This window comes from Drosophila takahashii, unplaced genomic scaffold (genome assembly GCF_030179915.1).
Source record: "Drosophila takahashii strain IR98-3 E-12201 unplaced genomic scaffold, DtakHiC1v2 scaffold_173, whole genome shotgun sequence".
NCBI classification, from domain to species: Eukaryota; Metazoa; Arthropoda; class Insecta; order Diptera; family Drosophilidae; genus Drosophila; species Drosophila takahashii.
Window position 1 is genome coordinate 2,670 of NW_027221671.1, and position 23,243 is coordinate 25,912.

Consider the following 23,243-nt stretch of genomic DNA (forward strand, 5'->3'; position numbering starts at 1 on the left):
CCGTGAACGCGCGTGTGCCGGGAGCCCAGGTCATAGAGGGCACCGTGGTCGAAGCGATAATGGAGAAAGCAAACGGCGGCGGGGACGCGGACGAAGCCGAGGAAGAGATGGCCGCGACCTTCCTCGCACGTTCTGCGTCCCAGGATGCGCTGTCACGCAAGCTGCATGATGATCTGGTGCTGGAAGGCGACGATGCTGCTGTTATAGAAGATGAGGCAGACTGGCGGAACGAACAGCCCGAATGATAGGGTCAGCCAGCTATAGGAGCCCAGACGATGCCTGATATTGGCGGATACACGTATACGGATACGTCCAATACCCAGACCCCGGCCGCCGGGACGATCGGGAATTACACGTATACCGGCACCCAGAACAATACGCGGGACTGTCTCTGCGACGATGAGACGACGACCGCCACGGCCGCGGCCGTAGCCAATGGCTAATTCGTTCGGCCTGTTCCCAAAATCCCGGCCGTTAGGGGGAACACCACCACGGAGAATAGACCCGAACGCGGTCGTTTCCGTCACTTTCAGTCTGGCCGCCGACCAGAGCAAGGTCACGGCTGGCGCTGCCTATATCGTAACCTCTGTGCTGGCGAATGGTTCCGTCGTCGTCCGCAACGAAGAGTATCCGGACACCGGAAGCGGCGCACCATATACGCTACCTGTGGCTACCGATAAAATACTCGGCGGTGTGAAGTCGGACGGCAAAACCATGAAGATCGCGGCTGACGGCACCATCAGCGTGGTGGACGGCGGTTCCACATACGAACTTCCGATCGCTACAACGAAGGTCCTGGGCGGCATCATGCCGGATGGGACAACCGTCACCGTCACGGAGAATGGTATCCTGAGCGCCGTAACGGGGGGCGATGGCGGTGATACTTCCGGGCTATCGGCGTTCTTCACCGTGAGCGCGACGGGGAAGCTGGCTATTAAATCCGGCGCCCTACCCACGGCGGACCCGGCCGAAGCTGGCGCACTGTGGATGAACGGCGATATTCTGACTGTATCGGAGGGATGATGAAACGGCTTTTAGGCGCGACGCTCGGTGTCAGCCTCGCACTCTATTCGGTCGCTCACGCGGCCCCTACCATATTCCCGAAAGGCATCCTCGAAGGGCAGTCTCTCTATAAGTCAGACGGCACCCTATCCGGCAAACTGTCGATCAATGCACCCGGCGGCATTGCCGGACTGGACGCTGCAGGTAACGTCACCTCGCCGGTGAATAACGCAACGTCGACAGTGCAGGACGTAAACATCCGCACGCTGCCGATTGTGTCGTTGTTTCCGTCGCGGAACTACAAAGCCACGTTCTTCGATAACTTGCAGGACCCCAGCACAAACCCGGATACGATTGTTCTCGGTGGTCACCAGCAGTACGATGACGCGTTCATAAAAATCATCGGCCAGACCTATAGCCGCGGCGATCTGGGAGGCACCGTTCTTACGGTGGTTGATTCCGATCAACCGACGTTTAACCTCCGCAATGGCGCCGGCAATGACGACAGCATTGTGGCGTTTCTGGAAACCAAAGACGCCGCACCGCGGGTTGAAGCCGGTGCGGATATCACGGACGCGGTGGATGGCGTTCCGCATACCGTCACCTTTGCCTCCGGATCTGTTACGATAACGCCCGCCCTGGCTGCGTCCGAGGTGGCGAATATCAAGAATAAGATGCGGCTTTACACTAACTGGAAAAATGGAAACGCTACAGATGGGGGGTCAATCAGTATTACTGACCTCACGGCGCACCATGTTTTTGTAAAACCGAACGCATACTACGCGTACGTCGGACCAGTGACGTCGACCCCGGCTTCGACCACAATCACCGTTTACAGCGATCCTGATAACCAGACTGTTGGCTGGCGCACAGAATTGTCGGGGTCAGCCGGAACACCGGGCACAAACTCCGGGGATACGATCGACACCACGTCCGATACGACGTCCGCCGCCCCGGGCCTTGTGTGGTCCTATACGCACCCGGCGGTGTTTATCGGCATGGCGAATAAAAAATTCGTGGGCAACCCTATGATCCAGATGACCGGGGCGCACGATTCCATTACGCGCCAGACTGCGGGTTCTGAATTGGATATCGGTGTCCCCTCGGGCATGACAGACTATTCGTGGTTCTCCAGCGGAATGACGATCGCCGCGAACACCAACGGTCACCGGCTGTCGGACGACAGCTATATGTTCCATATGGGTGGCACCGGTTACCCGCACATGCTGGAAATCTCCGGCGGTGCAGAAGCGTCCGAGGTTATCGGTCGCAATTTCTATGCGGGCACAATCGGATATGGCGACGCGGACACGTCTCCTTCATCCGTTACGGATCTGGGGTATTCCAAACTTATGCTGCGGACGACGCAGTATACGGCGCCCAACCCCACCAATCAGGTGGTCGGCGGACACCCGCACTCGTTGCTGGTTTACCAGCAGCGCATGACGGACGATTCTGATGGATCGCATATCAACGCAGACGATACGTCCCTGAACATTCAGGAAATGTTCGGAGGCACCGATCCGGATAGTTATGGTCATGCCGGCATGGACGGTATCATGCTGGGGAAAGTGCGTCTGTTTAACGGGAGTGTTTATCTCTGTGCGTCTGGGCAGGGGCTTGTCACCACCACTGGCGTCGACGCGACGGCGTGCGGCCTCACGGTAAGCTCCGACGGAGTGCATTTCAGCGGGGACATTGCGACGGGCACCGGCGGCGCTTTGGTTCCGACGGCTCCGAACGGAACACACAACAGCTATTTTTCCGCGACGAACGCCACCGGCGTCGCTGTCGGGCCATGGGAATTTCAGCAGAGCCTCATGCTTGATAATGGTGGCACAGTCGGTCCCGGTCAGGGGCTCGCTTTCCAGTTTTCGGGTTGGACTGCGGGGCAGCAGGCTCCCATGTTTGTGGGCACCAGTCAGACCGGGGTATCCCTCACAACAAACGCGGGCAATGCGGCCGACCTATCGGTGCGGAACTTCAACGCGGTCGGCACCGTAACCGCCGGGTTGCAGATCAATAACGCCGCCGCAGCGCATGACGGTCTTACGTCCTACGGCGTGGTGGGGACGCAGGTATATTGCACAGACTGTTATTCCGCCTCGAACGCAGCGAAAACGCCGGGCATCCCGGTTTGGTGGAATGGCTCGGCCTGGGCCGACGCGTTCGGGCAGACTGCGCTGCATCCGTAATACAGGGTGGAGACCACACCTGCGGGGTGTGCTAGATTATGGGAGGGGTGGTGACACTCCTCCTTTTTTGTTTTCTGATGGGAACGATCATGAGTGATACAACGGGCAGCAGCCCTACCTCCACCCCATTGACTGCGGCAACAGCCGCCAGCGCCAGTGATCCGAACGCGGTTGTCTCGGTTTCGTTTACGGAAGCCGCCGACCAGAGCAAGGTCACGGGCGGAACGGCGTACGTGCGCACGTCCACGATGGCGAATGGTGCGAAAGTAGCCCGCACAGAAGAATACCCGGCGGGCGATGGCTCCGGGGCTTCCTATAAACTGCCGGTTGCAACCAAGGAAGTTCTCGGTGGCATCATGCCGGACGGGAAAACCGTTTCGGTATCTGAGGCCGGCGTGCTGAGTGTTATCGACAGTGGGGACGACGACAATAACGGCGGCTCTACAACGAGCAATTCGCTGCTTTATAACTGGAACCCTGCGAAGCAGCTTGCCAATTTCCGCAAAGCACAGATTGGCGTTCTTGGCGCAGTCGCGGGGTCGCAGTGCCGTATCGCTTGTGTGGGCGATAGCACGACTGCGGGCGTCGGCTCCGGAACAGCCGGCAAGGAAGACAAAGACCAGCTTCGTGTGAACAGCTATCCGGCGCAGCTTGCGGCCGATCTCGCGGCGCGGGGTTTTCCCACCAGCTTCGATAATTTCTACGGGTCGCTGAATATCGGGGATGACACAGATCCGGTAACGCGGGTGGACGACCGGGTTACGTTTACCGGCACCGGAAAATGGGGCTCTGTTGCATCCCTCGGAAGCAACGCAATCACCCTCGAACCCGGCGATACTGCTGTCTTCACCCCGACGTCTGATCTGTCATACGACCAGTTCGCCCTTGCGTATGTGGATCACAACACGACGGGTCAGGTATCTGTGCAGATGGGAACCCAGACTGCCCAGAACTCTGCAGTATTCACCGGCACCAACAACACGCTGCAGCAGGTGTTTACGTTCGCTACGGCTGGATCGGGTGCGAGTGCCGCCATCACGATCAAGAATACCGGCCCCGGCGAGATTTATATCCCGGGTGGCGAACTCTGGAACAGCAAGACTCCCTACATTACGATCTGCAACTGCGGTGACGCCGGCGCGCTGTCCACGGACGTTCTTGGAACCGCTTCCGGATACAACCCGGCGGGAAGTCTGCTGGCGCTGAAGTTCAACCTCGTGCTGGGCAATGTTGGTATCAACGATATCAACTCGCAGTCCTCCACGGGGGCGACCATCACGAACGGCATCGCCGCTACACTGACAGCCCTCAAGGCGGCCGGCACGGATGTTATCATGGCGGTGCCGCAGCCGTTCACGAGCGATAATTACGCCACCCTCCTGCCGGATCTGCGGACCGCGCTGGAAGCCCAGGCGAAAACGATCGATTACGGGCTGATCGACCTGTCGGCTGCCTATAACGACAACGTAACCGCGCTGGGTTCGCTCATGTATAATAATCTGCACCCGACACGGGCGCTGTATGGGGATATTGCGCGGCTGTGGCTAGCGGCTATTGCGCCGCCGTCTCTTGCCGTCGTTATTTAACCCAGGCGGGGGTTTTCTTGACGGGAAACCCCCATTTCAGTCAGATATGGTTCCACCAGGATCTGACTGAGTGTTGAGGCCACATGATACAACTCACGCAAATTCTCCGGAAAACCTGGACCCGGGAACGAGATAATATCGCCGGCTCGGTGGAAGGGCTGTCCGGGATGACATTGATGCTTTACGCGATATCCTGTTCCCGCCTCGCACCCGGAGAGTTACTGCGGTCTCCCATTCGTTTTGGCCTCACACTGCTGGCGTATCCTGCGGTATGGGAGGACACGATATTCGCGGTGGGTATAATGCAGGTTTTGTGCGCTGCGTTCCATCACGCACCGATCTGTTCTGTTATTTCATCGTATCCGGCGACGATCGGCTGTATTTTTGCTGCATTTTGCGGGCTGTTTTTGGGGCATACGGTAGAGCCGTTGGCTTGGTTCGCATTTGCTTTCGGCGTCCTAAACCTTCTGGTAATGCAGCGGAATGTCAGAAGGATGAGGGGTCAACCAGGTGGGAGAAAGTAACGGAATACTAGCCTCTCTTGCAGTATCGCACCCTTACGCCGTCCTGTTCATTATCGCGTTGCCGGGTATCACGGCGTTCGTTGAAGCTGTAGCCAAAGTGATGGAGGCCGCGCAGCCTACGGTAGAAATGGTGCTGCGCGGAATTGCATCCCTCTTTCGGCGGAAAGGACCACCGCAGTGAACAACCTCGGGCTCTATTTACCCCACCTCAAGAACTATATCGTTCGCCCCGCCCTTGCTATGTGGCGGCCGCCGACGGAGATCGAGGTAGCCTTGATTACCGGAACGGCACTCGCCGAAAGCGGGGCTCGATATCTGGTGCAGCTAGGGTCGGGCGTAGCCAAGGGTCTGTGGGAGATGGAAGAAGCGACGTCTGAAAGCCTCCTGAACGACACGCTCCCGGGCATCCCGGCGCTACAGGCGGCGATTTACAAAGCCGCGGGCGGTAGGCCGACGACGGACATGCTGATCTGGAACCTTCGGGTCGCCCCGCTCATGGCGCGGGCGAAATATATGACGTCGCGGGAACCGCTGCCGCCGAGTGACGGTCTGGCGATGGCTGTGTATCATAAGACCGTATATAACACTATGGGCGGCGCTGCCCGACCGGACACGAACGCCCCCCTGTTCACTGCCGCTATCCGAGCGTAGGAGCCCACCATGACCGCAGTTACACCAGTTAAATACGACAGCGACGTGAAGAAGCACGCCCCGTTCGCCTCGGGCGATGTTGTCCCGGGGTCGGATATCCAGATTGATCCGGATTCCAATAACCTTCTGCGTGCGACCGACGCGGGCCTCATGGTGGAACTGGCGGCGTCTCCGGACCGACAGAATCAGTATGTGTCGTCCAGTTCAGGCAACGACGCCAACGACGGATCGCAGGCAAACCCGCTAAAAACAATCCACGCGGCGGTCAACCGACTCCCTGATTACACCTCGGGCTCCATCTGGTTGAAATCCGGCGATACCTTCAATATCGCGGATGAGGTCACGCACGACAATACAACCGCCGGACAGGACGCTGCAGTGTGCAGTATCGGCAACCGGACAATCAACTTCTACCCCTATGGGGACGCGACGTATGACCGATTGGTTGCGATCCCGGGGGCTGTCGTTGGTCAGTATGCGGGGATCACGCAGCCGGTCATCAATTTTTACGCGGTGCAGAAATCGGACGATGCGGCGAACTGTGGGGCACCCGGTTTTGCCGTGGGTTCGGGCGGTTCGCTGTCCTTCCAGCAGATCACACTCGCACTTCTCAACCAGAATAATCTTACAACCTTTATGGCGACGCCACCGTTCGATCTGGGTGCGGGAACGCTGTCTTTTGTGGGATGCACCCTCCGCACGTCATCGTTGATGTTTATCGGTGGCTCCCCCGCGGGCACAGCCGCAATTTCTCTCATTTATCCGCAGATCGATACCACGGCCGGAAAGGCTTTCCTCTATGCGACGGGGTATCGTTTGCAGGCGCCCTACACTGACGTCGCCCAGTCGACAGATAGTTATGGCACCATCCGGGCGCAAAACTTCAACGCGGCGTTGGGAACGACAGCCAGCTACCCGGGGATTGAAATTATCTCCGCGGCCGCGCGCACCTACCAGGGGTTGGTGACCACGAACAATATCACTGCGGCGTAACATGGCGCCCCCCGGAGAAGCGACAACCGAGTTTGTTTTAGACCCCGAGGCTGTATCTGACATGGCTTCGGGGGCTGTCGTTACGGCGGATTTTTCGCAGATCCCGACCGTCGCGGATATGTTCAATACGGAAGCCCGGATAAAGGCATGTGTCGGACCGGCCGGTTCCGGCAAGACCACGGGTGTGTTCGGAGCCTGCCTGCTGCACGCGATAATGCAGCCGGCCGCACCAGATGGCGTGCGGTATACGCGCATCACCGCAGTTCGAAACACCTATGAACTGCTGAAAAATGCCACATACAAGTCGGCGGAACTTATTTTCGGGAGGCTCCCAGGGCGGTTTGTCGCCTCGATCCCGGCCATTCACGTCAATTTCCCGCTGCCCGACGGAACGAGGGTCGACCTCGAAATCGAGTTTCTGGCGCTCGACAGCGAAGATGCGGTTACCAAACTGCTCGGTAAGGAAATGACGATCGTCCTTTTGGATGAGGTATCCGAACTTCCGGAAAAAGTAGTCTGGGCGGCGATCCGGCGTGTCGGGCGATACCCCTCGGGCCGTAAAGGCCGGCCAGCATATCGCGGCATTTATATGGTCACGAACGGCCCGAAGAAGAACCATTGGCTGTATGACTGGTATATGGGGTCGAACAAAGAACAGTTTGACGCCCAGTCGCTGCGCCTCGGCTTTCCGTTTTTTCGTCTATGGTTCCAGCCCCCGGCGCTTCTTCGGCCCAAAGATCCCCGCCAATGGGGAAACCCTCTGGCGTGGGCGCCGAACCCCAAGGCGGAGAACATCAAGCATCTGCCCGGTGGATACGATTACTATTATTCGATGATGGGTGAAGGCGATAAGGGCGACGCCGAAATCACGTCTTACGTGGAGGGTCGCTTCGCCAACCTCCGCAAAGGTGCGGTGGTGTTTCCTGAGTTCAACCGGGTTCGGCATGTTATCGATGCGGATCTGTTTGAACTACCGCCAGACGCGGCCATCGGCTTTTCGTTCGACTTCGGTCGTACTCCGGTCTGCCTGATGTGGTGGGTGAACGAGGACGGCCGGATGATCTGCATCGATGAGTTCATGATGCGGAACGCCTCGATAGAGGATCTGATGCAGCAGAAGGTCTGGCCGGCGTATCTGGACAAGTATAACCGGCCGCTCATTGACTGGGCCACAGGTGATCCGGCGGGCCTCACCGGAGGGCAGGGCGTCGGCATCAGTCCGTATGAGGTGTTGATGGGACCCCCGTTTAACCTACCCATGGAAGCGCCCATGCTGGGCAATCGCATTGATAGCCGCCTCGATAGTATGCGCCCCATGCTGAAGACCCTCGGACCCGGCGGCCATCCGTATTTAGGGGTCGTATCAAACTGCACCGGCCTGATTGATTCCTTGGAGATTTCGTATGTCTATGAGGAGAAACGCGCGTCGAACGGGGTCGTTAAAGATACACCGACCAAAGAACACTTCACCTCGGACCTCGCTGATGCCGCCACGTATGCTACGCTATACCGAACGATGGTAAGTCGTATGGAGGCCGCGCAAACCCACCGGGGGGCTGCGCGCCGTAGGTGGAAACTGGGAGGGTAGTATGGGCGCGACAGTGCCGCGCAGTGATGTGAAAGTCCTGCTGACGAAAAACGAAATGGCCCCGGGCTATGACGCCGCATCTGCGCAGACACTCGCGGAAGCTGCGGCCAAGCGTCTGGGCGATATGGTGACCCCTGCAGCTATTGTCGCTGCTGTACAGGCAGGATCGGGGGTGGAGGCGCTCGCCGGCAATCTGGGCGCACTGGCTGATGCGTGGTTGGCGCTCACCATGATTCCCGCGGTTTACGGTATCGACGCCCAGATTTTTTGGGCGGAAGTCTCCCGCCGCGAGGTGGACAGTCAGGCCGTGAATTATAACGTGTTGGCCCAGACGGCCCTCGCCTCCAAGTTCGGAGAGGAGTATTACGAAAAACTCAATCTCCCCACTGGCCGTAAGGACTGACCATGGCGCGGCGGAATAACAGGCTCGCGGTAGTTCAGACATTGGCTGCGCATGTGCATGGCTGTCTGGATAGATCCCGCGACGCGTGGCAGCCTGAGTTCCGCCGCATGGTGGACTGCATCCGGACGGTCCGAGGGTTCCCCCTCGATCTGCCGGCCGACGACGACCCGGATGCGGACGCCGCGAGCCGGATAACTTTTCCGGTTATCCCGGCTGTTGTGAAAGCGGTGACAGCGAATGTCCTGGACGTATTCGGTTCGTCGATCGACGCCCCGATAACCTGCGTGCCAACATCCTCCCCGGAACTACCGCAGGATGTGCAACAGTGGCTCATGCAGCTTCTGATGAACAATCTTCAGACGTTGATGCAGATGACCGGTGGCGACCCGTCATTGGTTCAGCAGGCTATCGACGGGATGCAGGAGGCCGCGAAGGAACAGATTTCCGAACGTGCTACGGACGCGGCCCAGAATCTGCAGGATGAAATAAAGGAGCGTCTGTTTACCGCCGGTTGGACACGGGAGTTCCGGGACTTCATCACAAACATGGTCATTTACCCGACGGCCGTGCTAAAAGGTCCCTTCCTCGCGCCCCGGAAAACTCGAAACTGGGATGCAGTCACCAATTCTCTTGTATTCGACGACGATAGTGTCTGGGCGGTAGAAAATGTAAACCCGTTTCGATTTTACCCCGCGCCATATGCGCGCGATTGCCAGTCGTGCGAATACGTCATCGAGGTGCGCCGGACGACGGCGGTCGATTTTGCCCTGCTGGCTATGGTGGATGGTTACGATCAAGATGGCGTCCGCGCGTGTCAGGAGGCCAACCCGGACGGCTATACAGTGCCATACTGGACCGGCATGGATCTGGACCCGGATCGGGACCTGCTGACGCTCATGGGGCAGACCACGATGGACGGCACCGGGGCGTATGACGTCATCTGTTTCTACGGGCGTATTCCGGGGTATATGCTGAACGCCGCGGGCGGCTATCAGCTAAACGACTGGCAATGGTACGAAGCCGAGATCGAGGTTTGTGGGGATGAAGTTATCCGTGCGGCGCTCAATGCGCAGCCGAGCGGACGCCGCCCCTACCAGACCAGCAGCTTCGAACCGATAGCCGGAAGTATCTTCGGGGAGAGTGTCCCGACGCGGTTGTTTGATGTTCAGCGCACCTGCGAAGCGACGGTGCGGGAGATGCTGCGCAACATGGCGTATGCGTCCGGGCCGATTGGCGAAGTAGACATTACCCGCCTCGCTCCGGATGAATCTGCGGATTTCATTGAGCCCCATGTTCTGAAGCGCGTAAAGCCCGGACTGGCCGGGCAGAACGGCACCGCGTTCGTTTTCCACGATATCGAAAGCCATCTGCAGGAGATGCAGACGGCGCTCGAATATTTCAAGGAACAGGGGTTCGAAGTTATCGGCTTCTCCCGTATGTCGCTCGGCGGACTGCCGCAGAACGGCGTCGGTCGCACTTCTGGCGGTATGAGTATGGTTCTGAACCAATCCTCAAAACCCCTGAAGCAGATTATCTCCAACCTCGGACAAGAGATTATCGTGCCCGTTGGACAGGGTTTTGTGGATATTGTCCTTATGTCCGCGCCTGATCCCACCATCCGGGGTGATATCCGCGTGCATCCGAAGGGCGTCGAAGGGCTGGTCGATAACCAGCAGCTATCGAGTGATATTCTGATGGCGATGCAGACGTTGGCGCCGGTGGCGCAGGCGCTTCGTGAGGGTAGCCCGGTCGCGCAGGAAATGTTGAGCCTGTTCTATTACTGGGCGAAGCTGAACAATATCCCGACGAACGGGATGCAGAATTTGGCTTTGTCCAACGCGTTCGCTCAGTCTACCGGGTCCGCATATCAGGCGGGGGGACTGGGAGGGCCGGCCGGGGCAGGGCAGCCGAACCCGGCCGCGCCGCCGCCTGCGCAGCTTGACGGTCGCTCCGCTCCGGCAGTCGGTGCTATACAGCAGGCGAACAACCTTCCGCAGACGATGGGACGCAGTTAATGATGACCCCCGATGAATTTAACGCGTTGGAGCCGAACTATCTCTACCCCACGGAGGGGAGTGGGTCGGTCCCGGATATGGACGCGTCCCTGAAGCCGGCCGCCTGCCTTAATTATACGTGGATGCTGGATCTGGTGCCCGAGGAGGTTTCCCCCTCGTTCTCGTGTGCGCAACCGGATGGAACCACTATCACCATCCCTGCGATCATTGAGACTTTCGCTGTCCCGGAAACAAAAGACGTTCTGTGCTTTACAGTTCCTCCGGGCACGTTTCGGGTGGTTCATACGGACTGGGAACTATCAGACTGCAACCGTCCCCGCATTTATATAAAGCGGGTCGCTGTCTGCGCGACCAACTGTTGTGAGGAATCAACCTTCACGTATTGCTGGCCGCTGGGCTGCCCATTCACTATCCTGCCCCCCGGGCGATACCAAATAGGCTTGGATATTGGTAAGGTAGTGGTCGATGAGGGTCTGGTCGGCACTTCTGTGGGCGTGACTGTTAAACTTGAATACGTGGGCCGGGACTTCATCCTGGCTTCGCAGTTCATAACTAAAGGGTGCTGCCAATGAGCGCGTCGACCGTAAATAACTGCTGCCCTGATCCGGACATGATTAAAGGGTGGGTTCAGGCGTATCTCTGGGCCGAGATGAACGCGGGTAACCTTCAGGCTCCCCTACTGGGCTGCGATGGATCGCGTCTCGGTGCGGCGAAAGTGCCCACATGTTCCGACATGACGCAGGCTATTGCGCAGTCCAAGGTCGTTATTCACGATTCGACGCTGACCGGCTCCGGCACCTGCGACAGCCCTCTCAGCGTCAATGAATCGTGGCTGAAGGCGTTCATTGATAACGAAATGGACACGCACGGCATTACGGTCGCGCCTAATTCTGGTATCGGCGGCAACGGGACGACCGATACGCCCCTCGCGCTCAATATTGTCCATGACACGTCGCTGGATGGCGCCGGAACCGAGGCCAGCCCGCTGACCGTCGACGCGTCGTGGCTGCTGAAGCAGATCCAGAACGGTATCCACATGGGCGGTGGCTTCTCCGGCACCGGGACCGCGACTGACCCTTATGTGTTGGATGTCCAGCACGATGAATCTCTGGATGGGACGGGAACTACCACAGACCCGCTTAAAGTCGATCCGGACTGGCTTAAAAACGAACTCGCGGGGGATGCGGTGCTGGCTCCCGACACAACGGATACGGTAGCGACTACAGAAAACGGGACCATCTCGACTACCATCATCGGTGGCACGAACTCTACGATGGGTGGCCCAAGTGTGTGGTTCAAGCTGGGGGGCTATATGGTGCCCGGCTACACGCCAACTCCGGTTGCGGGCTAATGGGTTGCAACTGCGGAAGTCGTGCCGCGGGGATCTTCAGATCCTCGCATCTGGCCGCCACGAGCCAGCAGCCCACGACAAATAGCCCGGAGCCGAAGGTAATTTCCCCTCGGCCTCCCCTCCTCGCTCGTATTACCCGGGCAGGTTCCAGTACGGATAAAACAACCGATGGCTAAAGCGTTCCACCGCGTCCGCCCGTCTCCCGCAACAGTCACGCGAACCGGCCCCAAGCCTCGGGAGATACCGGTTGAGGTGGTGCGGGAACGCCATTTTATTACAGAACTTCACGGGGAAGACGGGGAAGATGGGGAAGATGGCAAGCACGCCTTCCCCACGCATACCCTTGTTTACTCGGTGTCGTATCTGCGGGACGCTGATCGTAAGTATCGACACTACCGCGGACTGCGGTTGCTTTCGGGCGATGCTGAAGCGGCGGGGATGCCGGCTACCGCCAGCGGTATAACCGCGGTGCCGCTGCCAGCGAAGCAGATGCGCCTCACCCTCGCGCCGGACGTGGAAACCTTTGCCCCCTGCGGTATTCGAATATACAACCATGGCGGGTCAGAACCGCTACCTGATATAAGAGGTAGTTTTATACCGGCGCGGATTGTGTTACCTCCGTTCGTGGCGGGGGTCCCAGAGTTTGATTTACGGCTCTATGTGGAGTTTATCCTGTGACCGATCGCACCCTGTCATCGTTTCGCCGGTCTGCTTATGCGGCACCCCTGCGTCAGCTTCTGACAGAGCGCCTTGCGCTCGCGCGTGAGGAACACGAAACAACCCCGATCTCTGCTGAACGAACGGCGCGTGTCCTGGCGTGCCGTGAGATAATGACCATCCTGTTTGGGGAAGATTGATGGTGGAATTAGTCACCCGAAAATTCCAGATCCATGACGGCACCGGTAAGGTGGCTATCGCGGTCCGTTTTTTCGATGAAGACGTCCTCGCGGTCATGTATTCGCCACTGATCGGGGCCAATATCCCGGATGGAGATTTCGTGGAGTTCCACGAAAACGGTAATCCGGTGGTCCTGAGTAAAGCGACCAGCCCCCTCGTTCTCACCATCCCCGGAACGTATTTCTTCGATGTAGACGGGGACGTTGGTCCGGACGCAGAAGTCCACGTAAGTGACAGCCCGTTTAAAGTCGTCCTGACCCGGGCTATTTCTTCGGGAGGGGCGACCACATGAACGAGGCCGATCGACAGCGCATGATCGCGGTCATCCGAACGTCAAACGCCCACGCGGCCGTCATAAAATACATGCGGCAGACTTTGGCGGATGAGCGCGAACAGCTTGAAGCCTTTGATACGTCCGAGTATCGTCGGGGCCGCGTGCGGATGATGCGCGACCTACTCGAACAGTTTAACCCCGGAAAGAATTAAGCGATGAGCGGATACACACAGCAGCAGCCACAGGCTCCTCAGCAGTTCCAGCCCCAGCAGCCGGGCCAGCAGGCTCCCCAGCAGCCGGCATCCCCGCCGGTTCAGGGCGCGGCCGGTGCCGTTGATCTGTCAGACCCGTTTTATAACGCGTATTTTGAAACGGATCTGACGAACCAGATTCAGCAGGAACAACAGCAGGCGGCGCAGCAGCCGCAGGCTCCCCAGCAGAATTGGCAGCAGCCGAACACCGCTGCGGCTCCCCAGCAGCCGTATTACCCGCCGCGCGCGCCGGCAGCCCCCGACAACACTGCTGCCCTCGTTCGTTCGGAAATCCAGCGTGCGTTGGCGGCTACGGCGCAGCAGTCCCAGCAGTCTCGCCCACAGGCGGAAGCGCCGGCTCCTGTTTTCCGTCCGGAAGACATTACGCTGACGCCGCAGGAAGAACAGTCGATCGGCGGCGCGGCTGGACGGGCGCTTCTGGCGAAAGTGGCTCGCCAGGCCATCGCAGAGTACGATACGAGCCGCATCACGCCGGAGATGCGTAATCTGCGCCAGCAGACCGAGACACAGGCGCAGGCGGAACGGGCGGCCCGCGAGGCTACCACGGCGCAGCTTATGACGGTTCGCGTTCCCGACGCCCAGACGCTGATGAACAATCCGGCGTATAATTCGTTTGCGTCCGAGATGGTTTACGATGCGGCCGCACCGTTCCCCGTCCCGCGGGGGGAAGTTCTTGCTCGCGCTTTTGGGAGTGGAAATGTGGAATACGTTGCCCAGCAGCTTGAAGAGTTCCGGCGCCGCGTGACCCCACAACAGCCACCGGCTCCTCAGCAGTTTCAGCAGCCGGGGCAGCAGCAGTTCCAGCAGCCGGCGCAGCCGCAGCCTTACGGCCAGCAGAACTGGCAGCAGCCGCAAACCCAGCAGCAGCCGTTCCCGCAGCAGGGGCAGCCGGTCGGCGTTTCTTACGGCCAGCAGAACCAGTTTCCGACCGTTCCGGGCGCACCAAGCGGTTCGCCGGGGCAGTCAGTTCCGCCATCGATGGCGGCCCTTATGGGCGGTCGTCGGTTTAACCAGGCCGCTGCCGAAAAGGCGCTTGGTGATTTCGCTGCCCGTATGCGGGCAGACCCACGCGACATGGACGCTCGCGTAGGCTACGAAAAGACTTATACTCTATTGCGTGCTGCCCAGAGCGGTCGCCGCTAACGTAAAGCAGGAGTTACCCGCAAATGAATTACGGCGCCCCCGGTGGATACCCCGGCCAGACTGTCGTCCCCGCCTCATCGGGATATGGTGTATTCGAGGCTCTGAAGGACCCGATCTTCGTCACCGACCTTGTGACGCGGTATTACGCGCGCACGCTCGGCGGCCTGATCTGTTCTCAGGATATTGTCCCCTCGATCATTTCGCGGGTGGGCTCCACGGTTGTTTTCCGCCGTCCGCCCCGCGCTACGGTCTTCGATTACACAAAGAATCAGGATCTTGAGAGCGACGGCCTGAACACGGTCCCGATGGAAATGACCATCGACCGCGGCAAGTATTTTAACCTGAAGCTGGATGACGTGGATCATCTGCAGATTCAGGACGTCGATAATTATATCGACATGTATAAATACGACGCCCTCGAACAGATCGCGCAGCGCACGGACGTGGAACTGTTCTTCACGCTCGAAACGCAGGCGCATCCGGCCAATAAGGGGTCCTGTGCTGGCGCCACCTCGGGCGCGTATGACATGGGCTCCCTCGGCGCTCCCGTCGTGTTGGATAAATTCTCCGTCCTCGACTACATCAACAACGCATCCGCGGTTCTGTCCGAAGGCAATGTTGATTTCGCGGATCGGTTTATCGTGCTGCCGACGCAGGCGCTTCCGGTTCTCGCTGGTTCGCAGGTCCTCGGCCAGGCATACGCTTCCGGGCTTCCGCGGTCACTGCAGCTTATCGGTCTTGAGGCTTATGACGGCCCGATCGGCGGCTTCCGCAATATCTACTTCTCCAATCTGCTGCCGCGTCGTTGGGACCCGGTTGCCGGCGTGTGGACGTATGCGATGCCATTCGGTCGTCGGGATGCGACCGGCTTCATCACACAGATGGCGAAGAACGAGGTTGTCCCGGTCGACAGCCGTAGTTTCCACTCGTTCTGGCGCGGCCTCTTCATTTACGGAATGAAGGTTCTCCGTCCGGAAGCGGTGGGTATTATGTATGGCACGTTCAAAGTCACGAACGGCGCCAAAATCATCGCGCCCCCCACCAACGGCTAATTCCGCAGAGGGTAAGAAACTACCATGACGCAGTATAACGTATTCCTCGGTGGCAATCTGGCTCACTGGCCGCTGGAATCCACACTTAACACCGGTGTCGAAGGCCCATTTGTTCCGCTGAAATACGCGGTTCATCTGCCTCGCCGCTTTTACATGCTCCCGTTCTATTTCGACGGCGGCGATGAGCAGTGGCAGAACTTCATGTTCCGCACGACTGCCAACGGTGCAGGCTTTGCAGTCGGTGATATTCTGACGGTCCATGAGGCGGGCGAGGATCATGTTTTCGCCGGAATGAACCTCATCCTGAAGAAAGACCTCCCCTCGGGCATTGGTCTGACCATGACAGCCCAGAGCAAGGTCACGACGGATGACGGCGACACATACCAGAGCCGTACAATTACCGTCCCGCCGGGATCGAAAGCTGGTTCGGCCTACTGCCCGCCTGATTCCGACGATGGTGATTACTCCACGGCTGGCGTGTGGGTGACCATTGAAATTACCGGCGCCGCAGGGCTGGACGTCGGCACTGTTCTGGATATGACGGACGTCTGTTTCGCCACCCGTTACGCTGTCCAGGACTTCCACGATGAGCGCGGTTGTTCCTGCCGTCCGATCCACTGCGACGCGACCTACCCGCCGGTCGGTTGCCTGCCGGATATCACGGCGAACGTCAGTCAGTTCCGTCCGAAAGGCGTATCGGAAGCCCCGACGACTTCCGGCGGTTCCACGGGCAGCAGCACTTCGTCCGGTAGCAGCACCACCTCCGGATCGTCTTCGACGTCTGGCGGCACGGTGACGTCCGGTGGTTCCACCTCGGGCACTTCAACGTCTGGTTCCGCTACGTCTTCCGGGACAGCGGCTACGACCAGCGGCACGGTGACTTCCGGCGGTTCCACCACCGGTTGATTAACGGGGCTTCGGCCCCACCCCTCTTGGGAGAATAAGCGATGAAGACTTCACAGCACCGCACGGAAGTGCGGGAATACGATAAGGCTTTGGTTCCTGCGCCGCGTTACGGCATCATTGGATACACGGACCTTGGCGGCGCGCCATATCCGTGGGACCCGGAAGCGCCGTTTGACGTTAAAAACATGGAAAACGTGCGCGTCTATACCCGGAAAGAACAACCGGAATTTATCGCCGTTATCCGGGAATACAGAGCAAACGCACGGGCGAATACGTTGGCCCCTGCGCGTTGGGATCTGGCTCCTCCGCAGGAGGAACTACCGCAGGGCAACGTGCCAGACGTCGGCACCGCCGGACCGGTCCCACTGGCGGAGACCGGAACAGGTCGTGTTGCGCCTCCTATGCCTCCGCCGCAGCCGGCCAAGGCCGCCAGTAAAGGCCGGTAATGAAGGCCAGTCCGCTCATAACGGCCTGTTCCAGACTGATGGAGGACCAGCGGAAAGGCCATGAGTTTTCCCGTTGGTCTGAACTGTATTGGTTCGAGGCATATTCATGGGCTGTCCAGCAGGTATCCGCGTGGCGCCCCTCGATCTTCTCCCGGTCGATAAAACTGACGCTTCAGCCGGGCAGCCTTCAGACGCTGCCGTCCTGTTGTAACCGGGTGTCGGATACGACGGAGAACGCAATTCCGGTATCCCGCCGGGCGATGCGTATTGTGGACCCGGAGCGGGCATGTCCCCCACCGGCCGGCCGTCCGTATCGGGTGCGGGAGTACACATACGACGGCTCGGACAGTCCGAATAATATCTATGTGTATCCCCCCGTGCCGGCTGGCGACACCAGCCAGACATTCACTGTTCTGTGCGAGTATTCCCCAAGACCCACCAGTATGGGCGATGATCTGCCGGTCACCGAGAGCATCGATAGTATTGTCCAGAGCCTGATGTTATTTTATGTCTGCAATGGGGAAAACGAGAGCCCGACGCTACGAGAGACGGCCCGCGCGCACTATCAGGCCGCAAAAGACGCCATTGGCCTGACCATATCGGCGGATCTCCAAAACGAGCGGGACGCGCAACAGGACCGCCAAGATGTCAACCGCTGACCAAAAAGTCCCGCTCGAAGAATTTCATACTTTCGTGCGTCCGCTGGTGGGCGACGTCCCCTCGCTCATTCTGGATCATGCCTTGCAGGAGGGCATCATCCGGTTCTGCAATGAGAGCCGGGTGTTGGTGGACCATACCACGATCCAGTTCCAGCACGGTGTTCGGGACTATATGCTGGATATCCCCTCCGACCAGTATCTGATTGCCCCGGATTTTTCCCGTGGCCGACAGTACTGCCGGAACCCGGCCGATTACTTTTTCGGGGATATTTTCGGACCCGGCCGCAGTGACTTTATCCTACGGGATGGCCCGGAACCGGTCATAGAGTTCTCATACGCCCCTACCGGCGCCTGCGAAGTGCCGCGCACGATAGATTATTCGTGGCAGCCGCAGCGTAATTTCTGCATGGTCCCCTCCGAATTATATAACCAGTGGATGGAGGGGGTGAAGTATTGCGCCCTGGCCGAGATTTTCGATATGCCGAAAGAGGATTGGTCATCCCAGCCCCGGGCTATCCGTTATCGGGCGCTTGCTGAAGCAGAGATAGGTAAAGCCCGCGACCGGAAGCTGTCCAACTATACACACGGCGTCCTGCGTATGCGCGCTCGCCCCTTCGTCCGGGGGCGCAGAGCGTTCGGCGGCCTTACCTACGGAGCGGGGTATAACTGGTGAGAGCTTTCGGAAAACTTCAGCCACCACCTGCGGGGCTGTGTAATGACCCGATGATAACCGTCCCGGTCGTAGTGCCGTTCGGGTGTGGTCGGTGTTACGACGCGTGTGAATCAGGGATACCGCTGCACCACGCTCGCACTCACGCCCGCGATACGATCCGTGTCCCGCGACAGACGGCCGCATCGGTAATCAAGCTGGATGATGGCTCCGGCGAAGGATATCGTTTCCCGATGCCCGCAGAGTGTCTGTCCCTGCATCTGCGCCGGAAGGGGCAGTCCTGTTTCTGCCTGCGGATCGAGCCTATTTTCGCTCGATATGACGGGGCATTGGAGATCCGCTGGCCCCCGGAATGGCACCGGTTGAAGGATGGCTATTATGAAGGCCAGATTTCACAGGACCGGGGCTGCGAACAACCATGGTTCGGAGGCTGGCTCCTGTTCCGAAAGGAAGGTGCCCCTCGCACGCGGGTAACCGCTACGCAATCGATAGAGCGGAGACCTCCGGAGCATGTCGGCGCGTGTATGCCGCATGATATATCTGGTGTAACCCCAACACTATCGACAGATTGTGACGATGGTTGTGGAGGGTGTGATGATTGATTTCTCGAAGGTCGGCCGACGATCGAAGCTGTTGGACGCCATATCGCCAACTGATACCGTTTTGCAACTGGTCACGGATGGCGCGGCTCGCCTCGGACCTGCGGAAAACATGCAGGTTTACCTTACGCTGACCGCAGGACCGCAGACCGAAATCGTGCTGGTAACCTCCGCGTATGGTAATTCTCTCATCGCGGTGCGCGCTCAGGACGGCACCGTAGCGCAGAATTTCCCCGCCGGGACGTGTCTGGAAACGGCGTGGAACAAAGCGCAGATGGCGGCGTTCGTGCAGTCACTGGTTGCCCCCGACCAGGTGGGGGGCTTTACGGGAACCGCTACCCCGGGTTCAGTACTGTCGATTACGAATGGTATCGTCACCTGCGTGCGGCAGGGCGGCGCCGGCTGCGGGGAGTGCGTCTGATGTTTGTTGGATTAGACGGGTTTCATTCCCATATAGTCGGCCCGGTAAAAGCAACAGACGACTTCATCATCCTGCCCGCAACCCAGATAGGCCGCCTTACTGCGATCGCCAGCGGGGACTACACGTATCTGTTGTTGCAGGATTCCGTCGTTACGGAAGTCGTCAAATACGTCGGCGGCACGACGCTGACCCCCTCGCGCTTCGGCCGCTATACTGTTCCGGTGCAGCGTGGGTTGAACGGCACCCGGTATAATATGGGTCCGGAAGTCTGGGCACGGTATGGTTTCTGCACCCAGATCGTGTCTGACCTTGTAGCCCTAATGATCGAGAAGGGGGCGTCCTGATGGCGTATGCCCAGCCACCGATTACTACCGTCGGAGAACCGCATAACGCGCTACTCATTTCACCGGTGGCCGCTGACGGTGCGGTTCTTTACGTCGACGACACCAGCCGGCTTCCTGTCCTGGCGGATGGTGATTTCTATTACGCCATCCTATCGTCCACGAACCGCCAGAACGCGGAGCGGGTGCAGGTAACAGGCGCATCCGGGACGAATAATACCATTCTCACCATAACGCGGTTGTCGGCTACGCCCGCGTGCTACCCGGCCGGATCGTGGATCGTATATGATTCGTCATCGTCCGAGGCGCTGAACCAGAAGGTGGTAGGCACCATAGGAACCGCGACTGCGCCCCTTCAGTATGATCCGGCCACGCGGGTACTCGCGCTCAATACCGAGGAACTGGGAAACGATCTCCCGGGTCTGGTGCGGGGGGCTACTGCGCCGATCACCTATGATACGTCCACGGAGATGGTCGCCCTCGATCTGAATAGTCTGGAAGCCGAACTGCTGGCATGGGTGCAGGATACCTCGCGCGGGGCCATCAGTGTGGACGCCAATGTTCTTACATTTACCAACGGCCAGATCGGGGTGAATATCGCCGGCCTTAAAACGGCGCTCGGTATCACCACATGAGGATATCGGCTTTTTCCGGTATGTTGCCGGGTGTGGTGCCGACGGCACTCCCTCCGGGGCGTGCGGAAGACGCCGTTAATTGCTTCATAGGTAAGGGGGATGCCCTACAGCCGGAGCGTGCGCCCCAGTTCCTACCGGATGTTATTATGTCGGTAGCCGGTGGCGAGTTCGTCGGCGTCCCGCGCAGACTGTGGCGCTCCGGGGCGATGTTCGTAGCATGGGACCACTGGGTTGAGGTGGTGCCGGACCCCCGCCGGTGGGGGAGCCCGAACGCGTTTCTGTTCGTGGACGGAGGCTTTCTCTGGCGTTCGTCGGATACGTGGATAGCTGCGGGTATCGGCCCGAAACTTGTCGGTGTCGCCCCACCCACGGAGCCGCCGGCTGTGGCCGATGCGACGGCCCTCCTACGATGGGCGGTTCCCGGAGACAGCCTGATACCCACCTCGGGCGAAGCGTGTCCGGCCACCTGCCCGGATGGCGCGCAACCCGGCGAAGCCCGGATCTATGTCTGCACATGGGTAAATGACCAGGAAGAAGAAAGCGCCCCGTCTCCCCCGAGTGCGCCCCTTATTGTTGGCGCAGGCGCTACGGTAAGCGTTACTGACACCGCGAGTTCCCGGCCGGATACAGTACAGCGGTGGCGGTGGTATAGGTCCGTCGCCGGCGATAAAGGAACCACGCTCCGGTTCGTGGGGGAGACGGACGAACCGACCTTTCTGGATACCGTTGATCCCCTCGATCTTGGCGATGAACTGGAAACTACCAGCCACCTGCCGGTTCCAAACCCCAGGGGGATAACACTATTCGGCGCGACGTGCGTCATGCTGTGGGATGACGATGGTCATCTATGGCCTTCTGTTGAACGGCTACCGCACGCCTATAAGCCGATTGGTCGCGTTCGGCTCCCGTATAAAATCGTAACGGCCCGCAGCACGCCCCGGCGTTTGGAAGATCCAGCGTCCAACGATCTGCCCGGCGTCGCAAATCTGGCCTATATCCTCACGGATAAGCGGCCGTTTATGATTCAGCACCTACCGAACGAAGAGGGTTCCTCGGCGTCTGTGCATGAATATGCGGTCGATGAGCCCTGTCTGGCCCCGTGGTGCGCAACGACGGGCGAAGGTGCCACGTTTTATTGCACGCCCCGGGGGGTCATCCGGCTTTATGAAGCGGAGATTTCCGGGGTTACCGACGAAGCGTTCACCCGGGAGGCGTGGACCCGGCTCCAACCATCCTCTTACGCGCTGACGTATAACCAGAACCGTCTCCTCCTCGTTCGTAAGGATGGGTCGTGGGTTTTCGCATGGAGCGAGTACGCTCAGGATCGGGAGCGGTCGGTCAGTCGGTCGACGTTCCAAGGAACTGCTATCTGGGAATCCCCGAAAGATAATTTCATCGCGGCCGGCCCGAGCGGGGACCTTCACCAGTGGGCCAGCGCCACATACTATACCGAAGCGTCATGGCACTCCCGGACGTGGACATGCCCGGAATACTGGGGTGCAGGCGCGCTTAAAGTCGAAGTGGACATACGGCAGCCGTGGGACAGCGCCGCCGATCGCGTATGGATGTTATTTAGAAATTGGATACAGACCAACGGAGCGTGCGGTGCGGCTGCGTTCTGGGAGAAATACCCGGAATATAGGAAATACCGCCCGTTCGTCGATTATCGACTGTCGCCCCCGGTTGTGGAATTATTTTGTGACGGTGCCCGCTATTGTCGTATAGAGGTGGACACGCGGCATCCGATCCGGCTGCCCCGACACGGTAAAGGGCTTTACTGGTCCCTGCGGGTCACCAGCCGGTATAGGATATTGCGCATTATGGTGGAGCGGGCAATTCAGGATATGGCCGCGCCTACTGAACCCCAGGGAGTGCTATAAATGGCACAATCGGATAAACTTCTGGGGACGTGGCAGAACCGCCTCGTTCCTGCGTCCCTCGCCAAAGGATCGACAGCGGTTGATCGCCCGGGCGCTCGCGCGGTCACACCGCCCATTCAGGCCGGGACGCTACAGTTCGGGTCATACAATCAGGCAGATGCCCGCGCCCGGATGTATGACGGAAGCCCTTTCGCGCCGGATGACAGTATGATGCCGGCCGCGCCTATCGCAAGGAAACGTAAATGATCCAGATCAAAAGGCTCGCGGTCAGCGCGACCCTCATGTGTGCCGTCAGTGTGGCCGTTGTCGGCTGTGGTGCGCAGAAGACCGTTAATCAGGCCGCCTATGACGGGCTCGCTGCCTATCAGGTGTCCGGGCACGTAGCCGACGGCTATCTCACCTCGGGCATCGCTACCCCAGCCTCGGCGCAGATTATCTCCACCGCTTCGGATGCAGCCCTCAAGCCGTTGCAGACCCTCGCGGCGGATATTCATAGCGGGGCGACGGTTTCGCAGCAGGAAGTGGCAACGGCCCTGTCCGCCATTGCCGCACTACAGAAAGCGGTGGCGTCTGTGCAGGCGGCAAACGCGGCATCGACTGCAACCACATCGGGAGCATCCAAATGAATTTCTCCACCATTGCCGCCATCGCCACACCGGCGATTTCCCTTATCGTGGCGCTCATCAAAGAGTTCCCGGAGGTTGAGGAGATCGTGGTAGACGCGATCGCCAAAAACAAGA

At 59.2% G+C, this 23,243-nt stretch overlaps 2 protein-coding genes across 2 annotated transcripts; both read left to right on the forward strand.

Annotated features, from left to right (window-relative positions):
• Window positions 1-3,286: 3,286 nt before the first annotated feature.
• Window positions 3,287-4,783, forward strand: LOC138914268 (uncharacterized). Its single transcript, XM_070219379.1, has one exon. The coding sequence runs from the start codon at window positions 3,287-3,289 to the stop codon at window positions 4,781-4,783; it is 1,497 nt and encodes a 498-aa protein (XP_070075480.1).
• An 8,911-nt stretch (window positions 4,784-13,694) lies between these two features.
• LOC123003133 (uncharacterized) lies at window positions 13,695-14,894 on the forward strand. Its single transcript, XM_044394683.2, has one exon. It carries the CDS (start codon window positions 13,695-13,697, stop codon window positions 14,892-14,894), a length of 1,200 nt encoding a protein of 399 aa, XP_044250618.2.
• Window positions 14,895-23,243: the final 8,349 nt, after the last annotated feature.

Coding starts and splice junctions, on each gene's coding strand:
- LOC138914268 (XM_070219379.1), top strand. CDS start 3,287: ATGAGTGATACAACGGGCAGCAGCCCTACCTCCACCCCATTGACTGCG.
- LOC123003133 (XM_044394683.2), top strand. CDS start 13,695: ATGAGCGGATACACACAGCAGCAGCCACAGGCTCCTCAGCAGTTCCAG.